Source organism: Pogona vitticeps, chromosome 4, assembly GCF_051106095.1.
Source record: "Pogona vitticeps strain Pit_001003342236 chromosome 4, PviZW2.1, whole genome shotgun sequence".
Lineage (NCBI taxonomy): Eukaryota > Metazoa > Chordata > Lepidosauria > Squamata > Agamidae > Pogona > Pogona vitticeps.
The window spans coordinates 103393163-103419823 of NC_135786.1; the positions used below are offsets into that span (position 1 = coordinate 103393163).

At 37.7% G+C, this 26661-nt stretch overlaps 1 protein-coding gene across 4 annotated transcripts in view; it reads right to left on the reverse strand.

Annotated features, from left to right (window-relative positions):
* Positions 1-3619: 3619 nt before the first annotated feature.
* The window catches only part of NEK7 (NIMA related kinase 7), a 117969-nt gene continuing 94927 nt past the window's right edge, over positions 3620-26661 (reverse strand). For all 4 annotated transcript variants that reach the window (XM_020784663.3, XM_072998068.2, XM_020784664.3 and 1 more), the window contains 3 exons: positions 24897-24991; positions 18435-18548; positions 3620-7666 (listed from right to left, as the gene is read on the reverse strand). In XM_020784663.3, coding sequence (XP_020640322.1) covers positions 7556-7666; positions 18435-18548; positions 24897-24991 — 320 coding nt within the window. In that variant the 3' untranslated portion in view covers positions 3620-7555. The remainder of the gene's footprint in view (positions 7667-18434; positions 18549-24896; positions 24992-26661) is intronic.

Consider the following 26661-nt stretch of genomic DNA (forward strand, 5'->3'; position numbering starts at 1 on the left):
AGTCTAGCCATCTGAAGGTCCCCATCTTAAGACCACTCACTTAGGTACACACATAGACTTATGCTATACACACTTTTTATTTTGCTAATGACAATTATTTTAGGAGCATTTTAAAACAAGGCACAATTGTAGCATAGCAAAAAATGGTCCCACTATGCCTCCTGCAATGGACAGCCATCCTACCAGACACATAAATTGTTTCAAAGGAATAATGGATCTCCAAGGACTCTTTCATGGATTAAGTGTCGAGAATGAAATATTGTATTTTGACTTTGGTAGGAGATTAAATAATAGTGAATATAAAAGACAATAACTGTGATCTCTGAAAAATATCCAATTAATTTTACTGCCACCTCAACCTCCTAACCACTTTAAGCTGATTTCTATAGGACATTAGGATTTCAAACATACAATCAAACAAAATTTGAAACATATATATTAACTGTACAATTGCGCTTTAAGTGTATAGTAAAGGCAATAAAATCAGACTTGTTTTTTATTTGAAAGAAGTCCATTTATAGGAGTTTTAGGAGCAGAAAAATTATTTATCTTTTTGAGAGAGGGACTTGCAGGGGGCTGAAAGCCTACATTGGAGGGTTGCATCCTACTGTATTTTAATATAAACAAGTAAGATGACAGAAGTGCTATACATAAGAAGACAAAAACAGACAAAAAATTAAGGAAAGAATTGGAAGTACATGAAACAATGTAATCATACCGAAATAACTGAATGTTTGGATGCTTCTTAAAGGCAGGAGCAAATGTTTGCTATCAATTCATTCCAAGCAATGGGAGTTAAAGAGGGAGGGCAGGGCAGCTGAGAAAGACAAGTGGAAATCTGATGATTTGAGGCTGTGTTTTTATTGTTTTGCAGAAGCAATGAAAAAGGAAGCTTCTAGTCCTTAGGATTATGCATTTATGCATGAAAGTTCACGAATAGTGCCTGATGAAAATTCAGGGATCAAAGCATTAGAGCAGGGTGGAATCTTTTGCCCCTAAGTTGTTTTGCAAATACAACTTCCATATATGTGACCGGGCAAAGATTTACTACGCCAAGAGTAGCTTTTTAGTGCAATCCGTATAGGTCTTTGCAAAAGACATGACAATGTAAATGGATATACTGTAATCTATAAAAGTGACATCATTGGGAGTGGCGTAGAGTTTAAATTTGCTAGGTATAGAAATTAAAGTATATCTGTGAAGTATTATTTTCTTTATAATTCCCTTACCTTCCACAAGAAATGCAGCATTTTCAAGAGTAAGGTCCATCAGTGGCCATTAAAAAGGAAGGTTCATAATTTTTCCATATAGACCAATGTTGGGGATGACCAAAAATCTCAATGCCCTATTTGTGATCTCTCAGAGCCTCTTGGTTTTCTGCACTGGAAACAGAATGTTGGAAATGAAGCTCACATTCATTTGTGCACTTACCTGAGGGCAAATGGACAAGTGAATGCCCACTGGACTTACTTCTGAGTAGACATGCATCAGATTTTAGTGCAGATGGACTTCCATCTGATTCAGCAAGGTGGAGAATTTTAAGCACTGAAGGCACTTTTGTTTTGCATATTTTAATCTGCAGTATTTCCTCATCCCTTTCCCCTTTTTAAGAAAAAAAAGTCATGTATTTAGCTGAACTTCTTTTACACTATTAAGGGTGAAAACCTGCAATGTTTTGCATCTGAACAGTAGTGGGAAGCACAGCAAAGGCAACCAGTGGGCTTATTCACAGGTAAGCAGCGAGCTCATTTAGCATCAGTAAGAGAAACGTTGCTAATTATATCTGCCTTCAGTCTTCACGTTAGGCATCTTATCACAAAGAGCCTGAATTTATTCTATGGTTGGGATTTGATTTACAGGGCTAGCAGCGAGACTGACAATAGAAATCAAACTGCACATTGGTTTCTCAACACTCCAGGCAAGTGGGTCAATGCTTCCGATTGGTTGTCCCAAGAGAGAAGTAAAGCGTAGCAGGGGGAGGACTTATTGTGGTGTAGTACACCCGTGCTAGCAGTTGGATCAATAGCCTCTATCAGCAGGGCTCTATTTAATGAAGCCTGAACTGGAGGCACAGGCCTTGCTAACAGCTGCAAGTTAACACCGATACCAATAGAAACGGCCTGCAAGTCCAAATAATTGCTTCATTCTTTCCCCCTCCCCGCTCCAAAGAGATTTATGAAGATATTGTATTGTGTGCATAAGGCAACTGGCTGTAAAACTCTGAAGAACTTTAGGAGGAAACTCTCAGGTCATAGGAAGGCCAGCGAAATACAGCAACAAGGCAGCAGCCTAGCTGTGCCATTTTCCCCTTTTCCTTTCCATATAGTCAATAATCTTGTGAAGTTGTCAGGGACAATGTGATTCACGTTTATCTTCTAGGACACAATGCAGAGACTCACAAATATGGGAACAGCAGTTGTTAGTCTGGGACCCTTTCTTTGCTGGTGGTGGCCATTTCCTCCTAGAATGCCCCTGGAAGAAATAAATGCCTGGGTGTTCTGGAGAAAATGTTGGCTGCAAGGAAAGATGGCAGGTCAGTTCTTTTGACTGCTACCTCCGCTACAGATAGTGACCAAAATGTGTAAAAGTGAAAAGATTAACAAATAAGGAAGAACGTCATGAAATGGATGAAGCTCAAATGAAGAGGCATCAAAGAACAACCTGTTAAATAAATATCAGACTGAATTAACCTGTTTCAATTACTTACTTCAAATGACATGTGTGCCCATAGAACCTCTGAGGATCTCAGCTCTCAATCACATGCAATTAGTAGAAAAACCCAGCTTTGTATGGGGTCAGGAACTCTTCAGTTCCCTATCACAAAATGTTCTTTTCTCACCCTACCAGCACCTTTTTCTTTCATGTTAGTCTTTATCTTCCTCCACCATGGCGCTTATTCAGCCTTTCCCTCTGATCACTCCCTCCCTGTGATTTACTTAGTAGAAGTCATCTTTTTCTTTGTCTTAGCTGTTGGAGAGTTTGAGGATAGTGCAGAAGAAAGCACAGAAGAAAGCACTATCTGGAGCCGAGTAGGGACTACCTAGAGAAATTAATTTCCCACACCTGTCTACAATTTCATTCCTCTTCTGTTCAGATTTAGCACCTAGTGGCCAACAGTGGTACTAAAACTATATACAGATTTTAATTAACTGAAATAGATGAACATCTCCTAAATCCCCTTAGTGTTTGTGCCAGATTGTAGTTTTGGAGTTATGGCGGAAACACACACTCACAACATGTGTGTGCACACAGAAGCACTTTTTTCATTACAGGAAGCTTTTGCCAAGAAGTTGGGATAAAACAGTGTTGACAAAAATATTTTACCACCTTTTTTGTCAACATGAACAAAGGTGTGACTGAATATCTGAATGGGAGTGAATATCACCATCCACACACATCTGATGGGTACTGACTACTCTTTTATTTAGCAGCTGCTATATATGAAGATACAGTATTTCCTTGGATAAATGACAGTCATCTTAAAGGGATGATAGAAATGGATCTTTAAAATATATATGGTGCTCATTAATAACTCTAAATAATCAGCTTAACTTTCAGCTAAGCATATCTTTCAGCTAAGCACTTATGTAAACCTTGAAAAACAGAAAAAATCGGTAAAGCTTTTTAAATTTACTCTATATTTAATTTGTGCATCCTTTATATTATTGTACAACATAAAGAGTACAATCCTTGTGTACAGTGGGTACAGAAAGCACATATCAAAATAAAAAACTTCACAAAGATAGAAATATAACAGTGCTGCAATAATACTGAATATAAGTTGAAAGAAATTTATACATATTTTGGTTATTAAGCAATACATTCATTCCCAAGAATAAGCATTCTTAACATGAACAATGGTTTGGTTAAAATAAATATAGGAAATGTTGGCAGTAATATCTACACATAATGTGGAGCCTAGAATAGTACATTCCATTAGTGCCAAGCAAAAAATTAAGGCATTCATGAAGGAATAATTGTTACATACAAGTTTACACTGTTGGAAATGCTTGTCCTAAACGATACAGCAATCGAATGAGCAGTTGTTTCATTTTTAGCAGGAAGCATCATAGGTTCATGTTTTATTGGGATACTGCTTGCAGCTAGATAAAATAAAATCTCAGTGAAAAGATTCCCACTCCTGGTTTCTTTTGGTCTTCTTCCCCAACACTTCAACTTATTACTCTGGAAGGAAATAGATTAAATATCAACCCCAGCCCCTGACTGCCAACTAGCCCCTAAAATACTGTATGTTCATGTAATAATTATCATGGGGGGGGGAACACTTTGAGCACACATCAAGCTGGTTTGTAGGGGGAAAGTTATGGGATCCAAATTTCTTTTTAGCTTTACAGGATACATGCTAGGAGGAAAGGTGAAATATTGACTTGCAATTCATTCCACTTTCTACAGTAAGTACAAGTAGTCCCATGTTGCTCCACAGGTCTTTCAAAGTAGGAATTTCCCTAGGGCATGGGCAGGGAACATGTGGCCTTTCAGGTGGTGACCTGCAATTCCCCACAGTCCAACATCTGGAGGACCTCCCATTCTTCAGACCTGTCTTCAGAGATGCATGTTAGCAACTAAGGGGTAGTAATGCTGGCACGGAAAGCTCCCACTGTACCAACCTTGAATATACAATGTCATCCTATTTACATTATCAGACTGGTGCAGGAGGTAATGACTAATGAAGAAGATTATTGCTTTTCCAGCTTCACATCAGTGTGCAGTGGGACTTTTGTATCATCTCATGGGTGCTTCTGAGTCCTCAGAGAGGAAGGTTGTACTGGCAAGCAGAAGGGATGATTAGGCAGGACAAGATTCAGTACAATATGTTTCTGTTGTATAGCAAACCATTTGCCACTGCCTAATACCTGTGTGGCACTGATGCCTATTCTCTTCTTCCTGATAGGATATAAGCTAGCTTCATTTCCAGCCCCCCATTAGCACGTGTATGAAACAACAGTAAGATTCTTTTGCTTGTTTATGAACTCAGCTCAACTTATTAAACACTATATACATTATCAGGAGTGCATACATTCTTATAAAAGTACTTTTGCTTTGCATATAAATCATCTTAATAATCTTCAGAATTACAACTAACACCATCTCCTTCTAGAAATAACACTTTTGCAATAAGGGACAAATTGGATTTTTTTAAAAAATTCAGGAGTCATCCCTACAGAAGGTGTGTTGTTTACTTCCATGCTAAACATACAAAGGGCATGACTGCTGGAGTGCTTGATGGTGAAAATCATGCTCCTTTGTTCAGTTTATCAGCTTTCCTTCCAAAAACCTTTAAAATGCTGTAAACGAGGAAGGGTGTAGGGGAGTGGAGAAACGTTCACAATGACTTAAAAAACCACACCCCCACAGTAATATTAGGTAATGAAGGTTAAACCGTTACAGTTAAAAACATCTCACAAGTACTCCTTTTTATAATTAGAGTGCTTCTTAATAGCATCATTTACCTGGGAAACAAGCCTTCAGCCAACCAGTCATATCCCAACTGCAATTGGGATAAAGACACAGACAGATGGCACATTTCTGTCCTATTCTTGCTTTATAGAGCTAAGGGTTGTGAAGCCAGAAGGGTGAAATCAGCTACATATACCATGTTGACACAACCCTCTGCTGTGGAAGCTCTTGTACTAAGCAATCTTGGCAAGGAGGTTCTAGTTCTACTTGAGATCCCATATAGGTAGGGTAGGGCTGCAGTAGCCATAGTGCAACAGGCCAATAACAACATCAGCACCAGAGATTCATATGATTTTGCTTATACTGCATAATTTTATGATAAGGAATATAACATTAGAAAAACCTTAACATTCCAGGGGATTTGTGAAATCTGTTGTGATTAATATTTATGAAGAAATACTGACAGAGAGGGACACAGAGAGTGAAATTCAACTGCAGTTGCTGCTGAACTAAAATTCCCATCATCCGTCACCACTCAATGTACTGGCTGCAGCCAATGGGAGTTACAGTCCAAAACATATAGTTGGCTATGTTTCCCATCCCTGCTGAATGGTGCCTTTTAACTGTTACCTCTTTGCAGAAATTGGATGTAAGTTACTATCTCACACTCCCATTCATGGTCAACTTGCACACTTTTGACACTTCACAAAACCTGCAGAAATCTGACTAAACCTCTATGTACATCATTACTTAGAATTACAATATAAGGCTTTTCCATTCCAGAGTAAATATTATTTCAGGCCCAAGAAATGGAGAAGGATCTTGGGCGCCAGGACACATCATCCAACTGATAATGAATTTTACTTTGGGATATTTTAAACACTAACAGACACTACAAAAATGAGTGCCTCTTTTTGTACCCACAGCTAATTTTTTTCTAGAAACAAAACAAGTACAAAACATATAATGTATTATTCACGAAGCAAATGCAATACAGAAACTTATCAATGCCTGGCTGCCACATGGATTGTTTACTGCCAGGAGGCTTACCTGTGTGCAGTCACAACAAATTTTCTGCACCACCAGTGTGCATGAAGGTTAAAAGAAAAGCTATGTGCTGGGACTGATCCACAACATGCTATTAAACTGTCACACCTATGCAACTTCAAGCATCTTCCAAATGACAACCAGATTTATAAAGTGTGCTTCAGGCACAAATGCATTGTTCTCCCATAAACATCTAAACTGAACTAAGTCTCACACAGAAATTAATTCAGCAGGGCTTGTGTATAACACTATAGTCTATAATGGCTTGGCTATGAGCTATACTTGATGATAGGTATAGATTTGGGGAATAATCCAACAAGAGTCGAAGGCAATGTGCAAATCCAGCATTCTTTCCTACTCACCTAGTAAGTTAAAAAGCAAGGCACTACATAATACAAATTCTGAAAAACAAATTGCAAGGTTGAGTTAAGATAACTTACAAAGACATAGAAACAAACAGCTGGCCAATATATTTTTTCCAGTGTTGGATGATTTCCTACAAATAAAACTCAGAATTTTCACATTCAGCAACTGAATGTTCAGCAGCCAATGAAATATTTCTATCTACACTATCTTGACAATCAAAACTGTAACCTGTAAAACTCTTTTTTTAAAAAATGTATTAATTAATTGCCTTGGGAAGGGAGAAAGGCAAAAAATAAATTGGCTAATGGACAATAAACTCACTAATTGTGCTGATTCAGCACTGCTATAAATTATTAAAAACAAAGAACAAATTCAACAGTTTTGTTTATAGAAGTCTAACAGCTCTGTTCACAAATACATTTTCAACTGTGATATGTAGAACTAATTACTGAAAACATATAAAACATTAGAATTTTTTCTACATATATATTGCAAGTATTACCAGTTTCTATTCTACTTATAGTTTTTGAAAGTATTTTATTTTTTTAAAGTAAGTAGTATTAAATTATAAGCTCTGTGACAAAATTGTTCGATACATTCATTGCATGTAACTATATTTAAGGCAACAGGCAAACAGAAAAAATGTGGAGGAGTATTTATTTGTACAACAACACTTGAAAGTTTCCAGGGTGTTTATCTTCTTCTTGAGTTGCCAGGGTTTTTTTTAGCTAGTTGCAGTGTGTGCATGCATACGTTTAGCTAAATCATAAACGTAGGTAATATCTGGTCGCTTCTCCGGATCCGGGTTGATGCACATATTGACTAATTGCCGTAGCTAAAAAAAGAAAAGAAAAAAATTAACTAGAGAAAGAAAAGAAGGAAAAATGCACCCTATGGCAAAGTCTTTGCTCTTCCCACTTTTTAAACCATCAATACTGTAAAAGTACATTAGAGTGGCAGTAACAGTGTTCTCTGGGTCACAGAATTTACTACATCATTTGTTAGGTACCTTCAACCGGAGTAGTCTTAACTTGTCTCACTGAACTCTAGTATTTATCTAATGAGCTAAATATCTTCTAATAAACAAGTGCAAGATTCACACAAAGACCACAATCCAAAACAAGTTAATTGTGGTTTTTGTTGTGCTTAAGGACATCTAACTCTATGATAGCTTTGTATTTCAATCAGCTGATTTCCCCCTCCAATTCTCTTAGCAAGAATAAGCTATAATTGCATCATGTGATTGATCCAAATTATTTTACATATGGACAACACACACTGAACAAACACAGAAATTAGTTCCACTCTTAAATGGCAATGGTGTGCCTTTTTATTATTTATTTATTAATTAGAAATACTTATCAATTGCTTTTCCATTCAATAAGATTCACAAAGCAATGATTAAAAATAGATTTTTTAAAAAATTTAAAAGCCACTTTCAAGAACCAATGCCCGTAATAAGTAACACAAATGTTGGTTATTTGACAGAAGCTCATCAAGGATGAGCATGACTTCTCCTATAGAGAAACCCCCATCTCATGTACTCATCAACGTAGCACCTCAAGGGTAAAAATAGGACATGCAAGAAGGCTTCCATTGAAGGTTCCAAATTCTGTGCAGGCTCATAATTTCAATCATTTCGTAGTGTAATGTTGAAAGGGACTATTATACCTGCCTCTAAACAGTGGAGGAGGGATATCACATGGTTTTGGTACTACCCTGTGTTGTGGGAGAGGAAGTGAAGACAATTCATACAGGAGTGTGTGTTTGTATATATAAAATAAAACACATGAGACATAGGGAAATGTCAGAAGAGCTCTCTATTCCCCCCCCCAAAGTGAACAATATTTACTGTTTATTTATACATTTATACCAGCAGTATATACTATAATGAAGATGTCAAAGGTGCATCAGCAACAGAATGAAAATTGGTTCCTGATTGGGGTAGCCGATTTCTGCTGAGCAAACAGTACAGAGGAAAGGCAGATGAGAACTTTGCTCCTGTTTTTAATATCTTGCAAAAAGCACTACATAAAACCCAAGGATCACAGCTAAACTATTTCCTAGAAATGGAACAGAGATCTGGAGTGGAAGCCATGAACTTTCTCAGTAACTGAGTACAAAGCAGTGCATGCAGGCTCCTTGTAAATCTTTCTAAATAGCCTCTCTGAAGCTTTTTGCCAAAGTAAAATAATAGTCCCTTTCTTACCGTCCAAAGGCATGTTATCATCATGAAGCACTTTCTATGTACAAAACCCATAGTAGCAACATGTCATTTTGGAAGATGTGTGGTAAGACAACAAATGGCCTCTTGCTGAACGGGGTGATACAGGACTGCTTTCCTCACCTGTTGTCAGAACTATCTATTTCCACAAAGTGAGGAAACTGTCCTATTATCGTGGAGCTAGTAGCATTCATCACATATGCTTGATCTGGGGAGAGAGATGCTAATGTGAATTAGACTGAGCTGAGATGTCAGGATAACGCTATATTCTAGGTGGGATAGCAATATATTCCTGTCAGGTATGGGGTGAGCAGCATGCACTGCAGAAGGCAGTAGACTGGGACGGAACCTAAGTGGGAGAGTGTGCTCTTGTTCCATTCCCAAGCAACACACTCCTTCAGCTTTGCTTATTCTCCTTAACCTTCTCTGTGAACTTAGCACAATGACAGTATTTTGCCTGGAGCTTAGCCTGGCAGTGGGTAGCAGCAGGATGCTTTTCTTTTCCTTCCAACCCCCTTGCCTTTTTCTTACTAACAGGTTTGTCAATCTCCAAGTAGGGCAGAGGAAAGAAAAGTGTCCCTCAACTCATAAAGAGGGACCAAACACCCTCCAAACAAACATACCATAGTTATCCTTAGCGATGGAATTTTTGGATTTTATGGACTACAAAATACCATGATTCTCCATTATGGGAGTTCTATCTATCTTGTAGATACTTTACAAACATGAGTAAATTAATGTTTGTGAAAGCAAAGAACTCTTATTTAAAGCAGGAAGAAGCACTGCCCATTCCAAAGCAAGAAGTACTCATGTCACCTCATGTACTGTAATTCTTCATTTCCAGAAGTGCTGCATTGTAAACTTGCTAATAAGCAAAATGACCCAGTGATCCTTTCTGGACCACAAATTGTGGTAATTTCTAGTATTTTAATTTGTTTTTAATTTTTCCCCAAGCTCTTTTTAAAAGATGCTAATGAAAATCAACCCTGAGTGCTCACTGGAAGGACAGGTGCTGAAGCTGAGGCTCCAATACTTTGGCCATCTCATGAGAAGAGAAGACTCCCTGGAAAAGACCCTGATGTTGGGAAAGTGTGAAGGCAGGAGGAGAAGGGGACGACAGAGGACGAGATGGTTGGACAGTGTCATCGAAGCAAACAACATGAATTTGATCCAACTCCGGGAGGCAGTGGGAGACAGGAGGGCCTGGCGTGCTCTGGTCCATGGGGTCACGAAGAGCTGGACATGACTTAACAACTAAACAACAACAACAACAACATTGAAAATCTGGTGGCTTCATGAACATATGAAGCTAACTCCTTCTGAGCCACCCACCAGCCATCTAAGAACAGTATTGTCTCCTCCCCTGGTTCCCAACCTTGGGTAATCTAGGTGTTCTTGGACTGCAACTCCCAGAAACCCTTGCCAGCACAGCTGGTGGTGAAGGCTTCTGAGTGCAGGCCAAGAACACCCGTATTACCCAAGGTTGGGTACAACTGGTCTACTCCAAAGCCTTTTTGGGCGTAAAACTAAATTATATTCATACATATCCCAATGAGCAAACAGGCAAGGAAAGCAAATTGAGGAGGAGGAAAAAGCACTCCTGACCCCTTCTGTCTCTGGTTCTTCTGTCTTCCTGCCCATGGGGAATGATGAGTTTGAAGGAGAGAACCTTCTATTTTTTTGTGGATCCTGCCCATGTGAATTAGAACCCCATTTCCCCTCTGATTCACATGGAGACCCCTTGGATAAATAACAATACAATTCATTCATTTCCCTCCCAAGTGCAGGAAGATGCCAAAATGACCACGGAGGAGCAAGGACTTACCCTCCGCTTGTGTATTCGCTTAAAACAGCAAAAACAAAACAAACAAACAAAAAACACACATGCTACAACAGGGCTTCTGCCTTTCTAGACATGTTATGCCAGAACTAGAATGAATATGACTTCAGATCTGATAAATAGGCAGACAGACAATATGTAAAAAATTGTTTATAGTGATAAGTAAATAGATAGATCTAGATTCTGGATCTTTCCTATATCCCCATGTGGTATCCCCATCTCAGCTAGCTAGCTACTTTGCTGAGTCAGGTTCCTAGCAGCAGAGTCAAAGGTCATGGGCTGAATTTCCCACCAGGCCTCCTGGGCATAGAGTCAGTCTATATGGCTTTGGATAACTTACATGGCCGCAGAGCACCCCATGAAGATGAAAATGAGTTCTCTATATCAAGAAAACCATGGAAAGAGTCACCCTAGATCAGAATTGATTTGAAAGTACATAATCATTATTTTTAGGGATGGGATTTTTGCTGGACTACAAAAATGCCACAATTTTCAATTCCAGGAGTTCAACCTATCTAATAAACACCTGAATGTGATGCAACTGGAAGGAAGATCTGAATGGGAAGGTTTTAAGGTTTAGTTATACTTAGCTTTGCCCCATCCGTACTAGCTGCCAGCTTTCTTTCTGATCACCTGGACTTAACTAAGCCTCAAAGTTTTCCAGTTAGGCCTATCTTCCAAGTGCATCACCATTCAGGCATTTGTAAGGTGTCTGCAAGGCAGGTCAAACTCCCAGAATGAAGAATTATGATATCTGGAGTCCAGAAAATCTGAAAATTCCATCCCTAACTACTATCTCACTAGATTTCTCCAGAAACAGGGCTCGCCATACTTGAAATGAGAAAGCACTATGCCCCTTTCCTTCTTTGTGTCATTACTGAATGTGCTATATAGTGAGGGTCTGTGAGAGTGTGTGTGTGATTGTTATATTATTATAGTGATTCCTTTATTATTTATATTCTAGTGATTTACCATTCCTTTCGTTTGTATACAATAAACCTAAGTTTTTATTTTGAAATCATACTTTGGCCTGAAGCTTTATTTGAGGGAATGGTTGGTGGCAGTGGAAACGAAGAGTGATTGAGTGTGACGTAACGGCCCCTTTGTGAGGTAGCAGGAGGCTGTTACAGTTAGTATTTCCAAGCTTCATCAAAAACAAGCCTTACAATATCAGAATGCTTTATATAACTGGGTGCCAGTTATTGGCCACCACATAAACACCAGATATTGCTACCTCTCTTCTGTTCTGACAAGTATCGCTGTGTAAGATAGCAGTTAATGCTGAAGAATTCTGAGATATCCATTTTGAATTTTATTATACCGTATTTCAAATCGGAAGAACGTTTTGCTTCAAAGACTGAGCTGGACCAGCAACAAGAAGGTGAACTCCAAGGTAAATTTTGCATGGAAAAGGATCAGGCAGTAAAACTAGCAGTCCTGTAATACTGCAATACAAATCTATGGTACAACCATACCAGTGAGCATTCTCCTATACAATCCTCTTGAAGGGGATACTGCAGAGGCAGAAAAGGAAAAGAAAGGGAATCCCTTTTCCAATGAATAAACTTTACAACAGTGGTTCTTAACGTGGGCGATAATGCCCCCCAGGGGGCGATTTCATTTTTCAGGGGGGCGGTAGAACGAAAAGGGGCGGTGTGGGGGCGCTGGAGCAGAAAGGGGGCGGTAGGGGGGCGCTGGAGCGAGCCAAACCTGTGAAGATGGCTGCAGCCTTTTTACAGTGTCCATGAATATATATTTTCCTCCAATCTTAATTTAGTTTCAGAGTTTTCATCTTGAAATTTTTAGTTCCTGCATTTGTTTTTATGCCCTTTTAATATTTCTTTTTGCGACTTAAAATTCACTTGCAACTAAATCATTAAATGCTACCTTTTTTGGACATTTCATTTTCTTGCAATTGAATTTTGTTTTCAGGGGTCATTGGATTTAAGTGTCTTAAATAAATAAATAAATAAATAAATAAACAAACAAACAAATAAATAAATAAATATATCATCACTGCGGGGAGGGGGGGCAATGATAACTTCCTCAATGGCTCAAGGGGGCGTTTCTTTCAAAAAGGTTAAGAACCACTGCTTTACAACATTGGGAGCTTTATAGGTTTTCCTTGCTGCCAGGGCCAGGGGGAGGGGAAAGATGAGCAACGAGAGACATGATACAAGTTTGTTAAAGAGCATGCTGCATACAGTAAGGGAGGGCAAATTATGGGCATCCAGACACTGCTGGACTGCAGAGCCCATTGAGGGTACTGTTGGGAGTCGCAGTCAAATAACGTCCAAAGATCTGTACCCCAAAGATAGAGGGAATGGTTCCCTCCAGGGACCTCAGAGAAAGACACAAGTTGGGGCAATACAGTGAAACTCTACAATGGAAAAGCCTGAAAGATTTAAGGAAGTACACCTTCATGTGGCACATAATTAGCTTACAGAACTTTCTGCTGAAACTGTGGAGAGGGCATCACTTCAAAGGAGGCAACAACAAAAGAGAGGTACCTTCTTGAGCTAGTACAGCTCAGTGGGTTGGAGCATCTGGCTGAGGAGTAAGAGGCTAGGAGTTTGAATCCTCACGTGACTCCCAAATCACACAAACCATGCGTGGCAGGCAGGATTATATGCCCTGCCACTTGTGTGGCCTTGGACAAGCTGCACAGTTCCAGAGTGCCCCCAGAAGCCTGGCCAACCACTTTTTTAAAAATTCATTTTTTCTATTGGGCCAAAGAAAGGTCATAGGGAAGGGGATTTGGAATAAGGTACTGGGGTAAATTAAAAAATACAGAATTATGTACACTTTATGCCTAGAAAGGCTGAGATGGTTGCCATCAGTTGGAATCAACTTGACAATACATTATATTATCCTCATGTCTTGCCTGCAGGGGTCTCTGAATTCTTGACCTTAAGGGTTATCCAGTATTGTTATTTAATATAAGGATATCTATATTAATAATCAAGTGTTCTGCCTTGCAGAATTCAAAAGATCTCTTAAGTAGAAACCTACTTTAGTCTGCAGAACTGAAGTAATATGACTGATAGAAAGAATATTATAGCAAAAGAATGAGGAACAGCAAAAAATTGGGGGGGGGGGAATCTCATTATCATCCCATTCTTCTGCATCATCAGAAAAAAAAGGTCCTAGAGGGAACTGTTCCAGAGCCTTACGGTAAAGGAATTCTCATTTGGAATTGTGAGACAACTTTAAGATCTAGTATGTTTATGTGCTTTAAGTCTTTGCATAGCATCTGTACATTTATGGAGTCAGTGGCAGTTTTGGATAATGTTAATGCTTTTACTAAAATTATAATAAACGGACAAGAAACACCATATTACAGGTAACATATACATTTCCAGAACACTAACTTTATAATTTGTCATCTCATCATAGACATTTAAACAAAATCAAAATGAGAATACATACATGCAAACACCAATTTGGAGCTGTAGTACGAAATCTCTGTAGTAACTAACAACTTTTGTGTACTGAAATGCAACCTATTGAAGTGCTAGAGAAAGTTTAGAACATACTAAGTGTTCTGAAGCATTTCTGAAAACATTGCTACTACAAGAGGCAATGGCAAAAAACCCACAGAATTTGGATGGTGGAAAAGTTCAGAAAAAGGAAAATGCAGGGCCATCACAACCAAGAACAATGAATGTGACACATGAAGAGGGATTTGTGTACATCAAACAGGTGTATGAACATAGATATTTATTCTTATTCAAGTATATTTAAATGTGTTTACTCAATTCACTGCCAACCTAGCAGTTCGAAAGCATGTAAAAATGCAAGTAGATAAATAGGTATCACCTCAATGGGAAGGTAACGGCGTTCCGTGTCTAGTCGTGCTGGCCACGTGACCACGGAAACTGTCTTCGGACAAACACTGGCTCTATGGCTTGGAAACAGGGATGAGCACCGTGCCCTAGAGTCGGACACGACTGGACTAAATGTCAAGGGGAATCTTTACTCAATGCACGCAGAAAGAAGCATGTAAGCCCACACACCCCTAACACTGCTTCACAGGAAAAGCAACAGATGTGACAGAGCAACAGAAAAAACAACAGAGACATCTCTACTATGTTAAGTCTCATGATGCCTTGGAAAGACAGCTATGAAGGAAGCAGAAGATATCCTAAAAGTCCAAGGATGAATACACTATGGTATTTCCAATTACTATGTACAGATGTAAAAACTGGATAGTGAAGAAAGCTGACAGGAAAAGTTAATTTGAAATGTGATGTTGTAGAAGAGTTTTGAGGACACCATGTACCGCCAGAAATGCAAACAAATGGTTCAAATCAAGCTGGAACTCTCTCTAGAAGCACAAAAAGAGAGCTAAACTGAGGTTATGCGACTTTGTGCATATCAGGAGAAGACAAGACTCACTGGAAAAGACAATAATGTTGGGAAGAGTTGAAGATAGCAGAAACAAAGCAAGCCCAAATAAGAGATGAACTGACTCAATAAGACACAGACTTCAGTTTGCAAGAGCTGAGCAAGGCTCTTGATGATAGGATTTATTGGAGATCACTAATTCATAGAGTCACTGTAAATCAGAAGTGACTGGATGCCACACAACAACATTCACGTCGAACCTATATGTACCCAGTTCCCTATAATGCCAGTTCAAATGAAGAAAACAGTTCAAACAAAATCAATTTATAGTGAAATTATTCAAAAGCAAATAAAATTTATCTCAAGGGTACTATTTTGTGATGATGATTTTCATTTTCTTTTTTTTATAAGGGTCCAGTATGAAAATAGAAGCTCATGCAAAGCAATTTTATACCTTTATCAAATTTATTTGCATAACATTTTAAAACTGGATTTCATTGTTCATTGATCCTTGACTCAACTGCTCAACTGAATGCACTATTCAACCTGGATAATGGATATTTTCTCAGAGGAGTATTTGGGATGCTGCTGCAGTCTGTCAGATATACTTTAGACTATTTTTTTCTTTTGTAGCACTAAGATGGTTTAATACTTTCAAAATTAAAACTATATTGTTAGAGGCAAGAGGACAAAATAGTCAAATTAGTTTCCTTTGAAAAACCATTTTATACCAGATATGATTTCAGAGTGAGAAACTGTTCAAACCAACAATAAATTCTTTGTTATCACTACTTAATATGTCACTTCTTTCATTAAGAAAGGATTTTCATCCTTATAACAGATAACACAGTTTGCTCTTTGTACAGCTGCTGTATTGCAAAATGATTCTAAAAATAGCGGATGTTACAGTAAACCTGCTTGTGACTTTCTTCTGCCTTCTCCAAAATTTGAAACTATGCAGACAAAATTAATAAATAAAAAAGGTGCAATCTATTTCCTGTTGCCAGTACCAAGACCTTCTATTGGGGCTGGACTTTGATATTTGCCCCTTGGCTGAGAATCCATATATCCTACTTCACACTTAGCTGCAGTGAAGTAGCCCTCCAGGCAGGCCGACTTCAACGAACCACTAGTGGTATCATCATTAAAATCCTGCTGAAGGTCACCATGGCAACCGCCTGCTGAGGCTTCACTGCTGCACTCGGCATCTCCTAATCAGCTACCATGTGAAATGCAAATTCAGACAGTCTGAAAATTAGTCAAGAAGAATAGAGGATGAGGATGCAGATACGTGAAATATTCATGCGCTTTGCAGAAAAGGGAAGACAGCATGAATGACACAACAAAGAACGGCCCCTGACATTCTTGCTATCATTTTGCATTATTGTTCACACCCGACTGTATTCCTAGGCTCCCGGTTCTGAAGTGCCGTAGTTATATTGCACAAAAATGTAATAATTAAAAATGGCCACCGGGAAAAAAAAACACCAGTTAATTGGGAAAACTGTATTAAGGATATGTTACACACACTAGCAGATAACATTATCTCCACCTCATAACATCTTTCCAATCCTCCTAGAAAGCACAGACACACACATACAGAGTAGTTGAGCTGTCACCAGAACAAACAAACAAATACCCTACATGAATCGTCATACTATATGACAAAGACTTTTTTAAAGACCCAAAATTTCTGGACTGCAATCTTTTATTAATAATCAAAATCTTGAAAAGCAAGAGGATTCAAGGTTTCAAATTACACATTACTGTACTCTCCATTCTGTAAGCAGCGCAAGGCTTTAATACTTACAAAACGCATTTCAAAGAGGATGTTTACGTGCATTTCAACATAATATTTAATTCATGTACACTGAATTAGACTAAGTTGCTGTAGCCTCTTTGTTGGCTTGGAGCTGGCATATTTTTACCTTCTTCAAACTTTAGAATATTTCCCTACCTGATAAGCAAGTCACACATATTTGGACATATATGCACTCCCCTATATCAGAGAGACATGCATATACTCTCTGTATGTATTAATTAACAGGTATGTCTTTTATACACAGTTATTCAGCATTTGCTGTTCACACAATCTTCAGGACTGAAATAAAATGAATGATCACTAGAACAAGTCTGTCGCTGGAAGAACTGCAATATATTCTTTATATATTGAACCATGCACCATAACGTTTCCATGCAAGGGGCACAGTTTAATGATATGGAGTGGCCACTATAAATACTGGAATCCCATCTTCCTACCTTCTCCTTGTGCGCACACAGAGGTGAACAACAGCACTGCATCAAGAGATCCACAGAATGGGAGGGGCGAAGACTTCCTATTCCCTGTATAGCCCTCCTGTTTATCAAGGAACATGGGCTTGTATATCTGTGTATGCATCTGTGCAAACACACTGAGGAAAGAAGAGTTGCTATTCCTTAAGCATCTGGAGTTATGCCAGTGCAGAATGGATCATACTGGTAGTGTTCCTCCAATAAGGAAAACAATTTGCAACTGAATTCTCAGTTAGAAAAATCATGTTTTTAACATTTATTTATTTATTACGTTTACAACCTGCCTTTCCACTAAGAGACTGCACTCTAGATGGCTAGCAAACTTTTTAAAAAAACATATATCCTTTATTGGACAGAAGGGGGCACATAGAACCCTGGATTCTCTTCTTTCAGCTACCTTTGACTACACCCAAGCACTTTATCACAGTAAGGATAATTAGTTATCACAAGATCACAGAATTAACTCAGAGAACACCACACAGCTGTACATAAAATTCTATTTATTCTATAGCAAGGACAACTTTAAGCTATTCCTCACCTATATTACAGTTTGAATTTTAATCTCTAGCAAAAGATAGAAGCACTCTAAGTATGTATCACATCAGAACAGTTTCTTTCAAAACAAGTATATTTAAATATCTATGCATCAAACCTGCAGCCATACTGAAAAATAACAGATAAGATGCATACACTGCCGCACTGTTTAATCTTTGTACAAATAAGGAGAGCATGAGGAACTTCTCTTGCAGACATTGTGCTGGAATGCACCTGTATGGTGGATTGTGCCCCACGCCCCAATTTAAGTTGGCAGCTTGTTAACAAGAGAAGTCCCATTCACTGTGCAGCATCTGTTCTCATCTCTCTACTTTTACTTGGTCCAACAAAAGTGAAGTTACTTACTTCTTCTGAGTAGTGATCCGATGGAAGGGGTGGGTAGTCACACTGTTCTATTTTTTTACATAAGGAATACAAATTCATTTTGTCACCATAGAATGGACTCTGTAGTGCAGCCATCTATATACATGTGGAGAGAGGAAAATTACAAATATACTTTAGTGGGAGTGGGTGATGTTTCGTGTGTTTGTGTGTTTATGTGGAAGGGAAGGTATTAACTCAAGAAATTAAAAGTTCTACAATCTACCTTTCATTCAGGTAGGACCAAACTAAGGTACCATTTGCTTAGGCCGGAAGACAGATTACACAATACACAGCTGCCTAAATAAGCAGATAATCTCTTGTCCCAACTGCTTGTTTGCTGCTCTGTCCTCATAGTCACTGCACTTGCTCAAATGAAAAATCAAGTTTGCTCTTCTAAGTGATATATGCAGAATGTTTTCCTAATATTATAGTGAGTTTATAACTTATATGTGAAAATTAACCAAAAGTTATTTCTGCACTGATATTATTCTTCATACATTTTGGCTTTTTTGTATGTTTCAAATTCCCTACATTAAAAGAAACTAAGTATACTTCTGCACTAAATATTGTAAATAAAATAAAATGATCAGTGTCTAAAAAAGCGTGTACTACTTTGTCCTCTGCACTCTAGGTTTGCATTTCTCAATACAGTATCCCCCCCACCCAAAAGATATGGAAGTATTTCTGAAGTAAAGAGGAGCTTCAATCTGCATGGTAATCTTCTGCTTGAAGTAAAATATTATGGTTCTCATTGGGGTTGCACACTCGGGGTACCCCTGAAGTTGTTTCTTAGACCCTGCACATATTCATCCTAAATTTATTTATTTGGATATTTGCAAACTTCATCAAAGGGAATCAGATAGTAAACAATAAATAATATCAAAATTGGTCATATAGGCACAAGATGCAAAACATACAATGCAACACAACAGAACAGCATTAAAGGGGTCATTTATGTTTCCAGAGAGTGATACATGAAACATTAATATATGTACCACAAAAAGCCAACACAACATTTGTATTTGATACCATAAAACTACCTGTTTACTGCCCACCTTGCTTCCAGGACTTTGGGTGGCTCTGAATTTAAAAATGACACTTGTGGAAGAAACATCTATTGATGTACCACAAAAAATGTTTAAAGGTTGTATACATTTTCTCGTTACTTTGAATCTTTTTTTCTTGTTGCAGTTATTCTGAATCCCACCTGCTTTTCTAGAAACTAAAAGATGCTGAACAATTCATTTGACTGGATATGAAGCTGCTTTTCAGATCATTGGTCTACCTAGCTCAGCACTTTTTACAGTGACTGGCTGCAGTTCCTCATAGTTTCAGTCTTGGATGTTTTCCATTGCTACCTGAATCTGATGGGAACCTAACCTACATACTCCTATATGCCAAGTACATGATTCACCACAGAGTTACTGCCATTCCTAAGCAGATACTTTCCTTGATGGTATGATAGATTTTAGCATTTTCCTCACTGTGTCTAATCTTTCTGCTGATTTCAGAAATGTTTAATTCCTTCGGTTTACAAATATAAAGGTAAAGGTAAAGGTTCCCCTTGACAATTTTTTTTTTGTCCAGTCATGTCCGACTCTAGGGGGCGGCGCTCATCCCGCTCTTCAAGCCATAGAGCCAGCGCTTTGTCCGAAGACAATCTTTCCGTGGTCACATGGCCAGTGTGATTTAGACACGGAATGCTGTTTACCTTCCCACCGAGATGGTACCTATTTATCTACTCGCATTTGCATGCTTTCGAACCGCTAGGTTGGCGGGAGCTGGGACAAGCAACGGGCGCTCACTCCGTCGCGTGGATTCGATCTTACGACTGCCGGATCTTCTGACCCTGCAGCACAGGCTTCTGCGGTTTAGCCCACAGCGCCACCACAAATATACATTATTATTTTATACCATTTGACTTCTTAAAATTTATGGCCCATTCTCCTTCCATTTCACCATGTCCTTAGTGAAATATGAGAACATCAGTGACTAAATTCAAGGCAGACAACTGCCTCTTTAAAAGTGGACAGTGGCTGAAATTTTGCCCAGAAATGTGTGCACAACATCCAAATAAAATGAAACACATATAATGTATGTATTATTTGATAATTTTTTTAAAAAAAGCTTTAAAATATCATCAGTTCATGTTATGTTTATTTCAAGACAATGTTAGCAGCTGACATTTCAAAGGCAAACAAATATTGCAATGAGATTGGTAACTTTAAAAGGATTTGTAGAAAAATGCTCACACTGCCTCCCAAACTCCTTAAATCTCTGAACCAGAGCAGCATGAGCACTGCTTGGAGAGCAGCGCTGCCCCAAAGTCAGTCACCCTTTTCTACATGTGCTAATAAGTTTGATTTTGGAAGGACAATGTGTACATTCCCTAGACAGGCAGAGTGTGTGTGAAACACGCTAGTCCATGCTGTGCTACTCAGTGAGCTTCAGCAGGGACAGGACAAGCTGAAAATGGCTCTCATCTGTCTTGTGGTCTTCCAGATAGAACATTAACTCCTTCACCACTGAAAAGGCTATCCATTTCAGCAGTGCTATATCATTAAGAATCTGGAAAGGAAAATTTCAAAATAAATGCAGATGAATGCAGCAATTTTCTAGCAAGGATATCAAAAACCATCATAGTGGTACAGACTAATTGGATATCATAAATACTGTATTCTGTTATTAAAATCCCTAAGAGCATAGGGATTAAGCTTCTTAGAAAAAGCAGTTTTCCAATCCTATTGTTCCCCACATTAAATCTTGAAACAACGTAATTCATGCATTTTCCCCCTTTAAGCATGACCAAAATCAAAGCCAAAAATCCTAACAACAGAACCTCTACGCATGCAAAAAAATTCAAAATAAATGCAGAGATCGTCAGTGTTGGTACACTAGGTGTTCATTAAAAAGTACTTTTGTTTGAACGCTGCAGAGTGCTAAAGAAGAAAAAAAGAAAAAGAAAAGAAGGAAAAGCTGAATGTCCCCTAAGGAGTTAAAACAGGAATACTATATTTTCATGCATCTCCTGCTTTGACAGATGAAAAATGTCAACTGTCCTGTTTTTATTTTCAAGCTTTTGCACTATTCATCTGGTTCATTAGTGCATCTCGCTGCTGCCCCTGACAGCTGCTCGCCCTCTCCTCCCAGCAGCTGAATTTTTCAGGCTAATTTGATCCTCCACACTGAGACGATCGCTAGAATGATTGACTTGCTCCCTGACCTCCAGGGTCTGACTTTCCTGATTAGTATTCTGGGGGTGTCTGCGGGACGAAAGCCCACTGTCTGTCTTCAGGGCTGGTGGCAATGTGTGCTCTCTCCCTCGCTCACTCGCTCTTACTCACTCTCTTTTTTGGGGGGGAGGACTGTAAGCCACCAACCTACGACCCTGTACGGATGCAATTGCTCTGCTGAACAATAAAGGAAATGTGTAAAACCTACTTTTCCATGTTAAGGTCCATGTAGCAAAAGCATGGCATCTTGATTTTAATTAGTAGTCTACCTTGTTGCATATTAATTAAAACTATACTGATTAGAGAATGTTTGGGGTAGTTTTTTTAATAGCTTAGGAAGATTTGAAAGTCTAATTTCCTGACTATAAAATGAACCTTTAAAAAATTCCTAGTAGCAAGGAAAGCCAGTAACTGTTATTACATTGTAAATAATATGCCATAGCATAGCAAGGAATGGAAAAGATGGGATGGTAAGTGTAGTTGAAAATACCAGAAAATTACCAGAAATTAACAGTCAAATGAAATGTATACTGAAAGAAGATTTGCTGGAAAGGTCACATAGACTTTTATCTTGATCTCATGAACATGCTCCAAGTTTTCCTACCATTAATTTGAAGAGAATGAACAAATAGAAATAATATTAAGTTAATTACAACCTTTAAAAAAGCATTTTATGTTAAACACACTGAATTAAAAGTGAGAAGTAAAAATCCACTCCCTAGCATAGTTGATCTAAATTACTCATAGTTTGTGAGACACACTGTTTATTCACAAAAGTATAGGAGGTGAAATCCAAATTCCCCAGATTAACCAGTTATCAGGCCTACAAGTATTTTGTTTTTGTTAGAGATAACCAGGCCAACTAGATTATTTCAACGTTCAGGAGCAACAGATGAAAGAATTTCAAGGAAGCAAAATATGTAGACTGCCAAATAAAATTGGACAGAGTGTTCTTTAGTGATGGTAGTGGCGGTGGGGAATAGCTCCTTACAGCCAATAACCAAAACATTTGCACCATTTTATATGTCAATACAATTTTTGTGATTATTCTGTTGCCCAGCAAGTATGGTTGATAAGCCCAATCCTTGGCCTGTTTACTAAATAAGCATGCCTGAAGAGTGCTCTTAGTAGATATGAAACTTCACAGCAATGTAATACTTCTACTACAAAAAGACAAATTACATTTTATATGACCCAACAAATAAGTCTTAATTAATTGCAAAACACATTAATATCACATTTCAGTGTTAACTGACAAAAATAAAAAGTCACTTCTTATGACAAAGCATGATTGTTAACTGCATGGATTACACAATTTTGCTAACAGCAGTGCCATAAGATTCCATTCCACTAGTAATAACAGCATTAGGGGATTCAGAAAATTTCTAACTCAAGCTCTAAGGAATTCTATTTGCTAACAAAACAAAACTTGATAACTGTCTGAAAATTTATGTTCTACCAAATGTTGATGCAATCTACGGAGTTATTTCAGCCAAGAGATCTTCTGAATTCAAAATTTCACCATTTTAATTTGACAAATTTAGAGCTATTATAGATAAGAAATTTAAAGCACAAACATTTGAATTCAGGTACTTTCCTAACCTTTTGTATGCTGATTGTTTTAAAACTACATTAGTTTATGTGACTTAAAATATCAAATACCCTGTTTTCCCAAAAATAAGACCTAATGTGAAAATAAGCCCTAGTATGATTTTCAGAACGCTCGTAATATAAACCCTACCCCCAAAATAAGCCCCAGTTAAGTGAAATCCCGTCCTCCACCATTGTGCAGCAACTAGAAGATGACATGACTGTATTTAAATAAATGTAGATTGTTGAACATGAAAAAAAAAATAAAACATCCCCTGAAAATAAGCCCTAATGTGTTTTTTTTAGGGGGGGGGGCAAAAATTAATAGAAGATCCTGTCTTATTTTCAGGGAAACACAGTACACAAGTATACTTGCAAAGTCATTTCTTGATGTCTGCTAAGGAAGCAGTATTAGGTATTTCCTAATGAAGAACTGGGACTTAGTCCTGATTTTTTTTTTAAAAAAAGAAAAAGCAATCCAAGCGTTCACATGAAAATTTTAAATTTTAAAAAAAGGCAGCTAAAATTGCACCTGTTCTTAGGGTTAAAATACACCAAGCATCATCTCTGGGCTGCTAAAGGAGTGTGTATGAGATATATAATTTTGGCACTCTGCTGGTTTTTCTAAAAGCAGAAAGGAAATGTTTGTCTTGGGACATAAATAGGTAATTAAAAAAAACTCCCAGTCCTGCACTAGCAGGTGTTTATCCTGATGGAGAGCTTTGCTTAGTTCTGCTGGATCATGGAGGCAGGTGGTTTGTTACTTCACCTGGATGCTTTTGAGCTGAAAGATTCTCACTAGACAGCATTTGGGGAACTGCTGAAAAGCCCAATGGGTGAAACTTTAGAGCAGCTGCATACATCCTCTAGGATTTGGCTGAACTGGGTTATCTTCTTGATTTCTGTATAATTAACGTTCAGTCTATAGAACAGGGTGGCACCATAATTAGCACATACAAGAGCAAATGAAGGAATACCTGGTCACAGTATTATTTTCCCACAGTTCCGTCTGGAGGCAGGTTTGCTGGATACTAATTAATCCAACAGTGAACTTGTGTTTTTAAGAGTTGTAAACATTTTGACAGCTCCTTAAGCACTTCTTACAAAGCAGAACAGCACTTGTTTAATACTGGCCATCAATTTTAATCAGGAATTCTCAGCAAAGTTTCAGATTGCTATTTTTTTTAAGTCTCAGTGTTTTTAAATCATTACGAAGTCAGGAGCATAGCTGTTGTTAGTTCTGCTACAAACTTGGTATATTCAGTGATAATGTTTTTATTTAGACCTTTTGTTTTGAAAGAGCTAGCCTTGGTACTGAATGCACAGTACTAAGGCTGTGATCTCAGAACAGATACTTTCTACATAAGAGAATGATCTATTCTGAGGTGAAGTATCCAGCAAAGTTATCTCACAGATTTTAATCAAACTGGATTGTTCCCTGAGAAATAAGTGTATATTTTATCATGCACAGTTCTTAAAAGTCAAGCTTCTGTTTAACACAAATACACACCTAAGTGAACAACAGAACAAAAATTAGCAAGAAGATCTTCAGATAGTTACAGAAACACTTTGAAATAGAGTGCACACAAAAATTTAGGCTTTATGAAGTTGCTAATATTACCTCATACAATAGACATCCTAGGGACCAAATGTCAGATTTGAAGTTATATCCATTTTCATGGATTCTTTCTGGAGACATGTAATAAGGTGTTCCCACTATAACAAAAAGAAAGATAAACAAATACGTAAAACACAATATTTTCAATTAGAATACATTCAAATATTTGGACTGAAAGCTATGCAAGTGACAATTAGATCCAGGTATAAAATACAGAAATATGACCAAACATGGCAGTGTTTTATGTTCACATAAACTTGCACAACTTACAGCATTATTTCAAATATTTTGAGTTTTATTTTCTAACTTTAACTTTCACTCTGAATAGTTTAAAATAAAATAAAAAATTTAAACTTTCCAAAATTTCAAGTTTCATCTCACATGATTCAATCAGTAACTGAGAGAGTTATATTAAATACTGTGTTTCCCCCAAAATAAGACAGGGTCTTCTATTAATTTCTGCTCCAAAAACACATTAGGGGGTGTTTTTTTTTTTTTCATGTACAACAATCTACATTTATTCAAATACCATGTCATCTTCTTCTGGTTGCTGCACAATGGTGGAGGGCGGGGTTTCATTTAACTGGGGCTTATTTTTGGGGTAGGGCTTATATTACAAGCATCCTGAAAAATCATACTAGGGCTCATTTTCAGGGAAACAGTAACACTAATGTTGCAGTTATAAAATTGATAGAACATTTTACTTTACCAGCATACATAATACATCTACTCATTTGAGAATACAAATTATACCACAGCTGTATACCTCATTTACTGAAAATACACACAATACACTGTATACATGAGATACCCTATTCATTTTTTGTCTTCAAAGGCTTCATAGGTGATTATCAGTTAAGAAACAGCATGTGGATTTTATTATACTCAAGTGTTGCCTTTAAAGAAAAAGAGTAATGACTTACTCAATCTGCAGAATATTTAAATTCAGCAAAAACAAAAACAAAAATCTCAATAAGTTTTTAATATGAATTGTGTTTTTTCAAAAAAGTCTGGCACCATCATTTTATTAACTCAAAAGGTAATAAATAAAACAAAGAACACTTCCCCCGTCTAGAAGGAGGAAGTTATTCTTTTTTGAATGTTATGGGATAGGGCATTTCTTAAACATGTAATTACAAGTAATTGAAATAATGGGATCAAGGAGAGGTGCACTATGGAAAAGCAAACTTCAGTAAGGCCAACAGCAGCCCTATGGGCTTCTTCACATGGGGCAGTTTTCAATATAACATATAAATTATTTCTTTTGATGGGCTGCACACTTCAGATTCCTTATTCATGTGCTTACAGCAAAACAAACACTGCCACCATGTTTCAGAAGTGAAACTGTCTATATTTTCCTAAGTGGATTCCATCTCTGAATTCAAAGGATGACAGGCAGTAACTAACAAACAAATACATTCTTGTAGGTAGAACTCATTTCCAAGTAAATGAGTTTAGGACTGAAAAAAAAACCCTGAATAGCAGGGCTCAGTAGATTAGAACACAAAAACCTTACAGTAACAGACTGAAATTCTACTGAACAAAAATTCTATACATCTGTTTTAATATAGCTAACTCTTATATATGCTTTAATTTCACTCACAACCCAGTGTTCTCTTGTTTCTTCCTATAATCTGACATTTTTAAGCTTGTTTTTGTTTCTCCCAGTATCCCAGCACTCACTCAGCCCAGCATTCCTTCCTACCCATGGAAACTGAGTTTCCTATTGAGAACTTTGGAGGACAACGATTTCATAGTTACAGTTCGC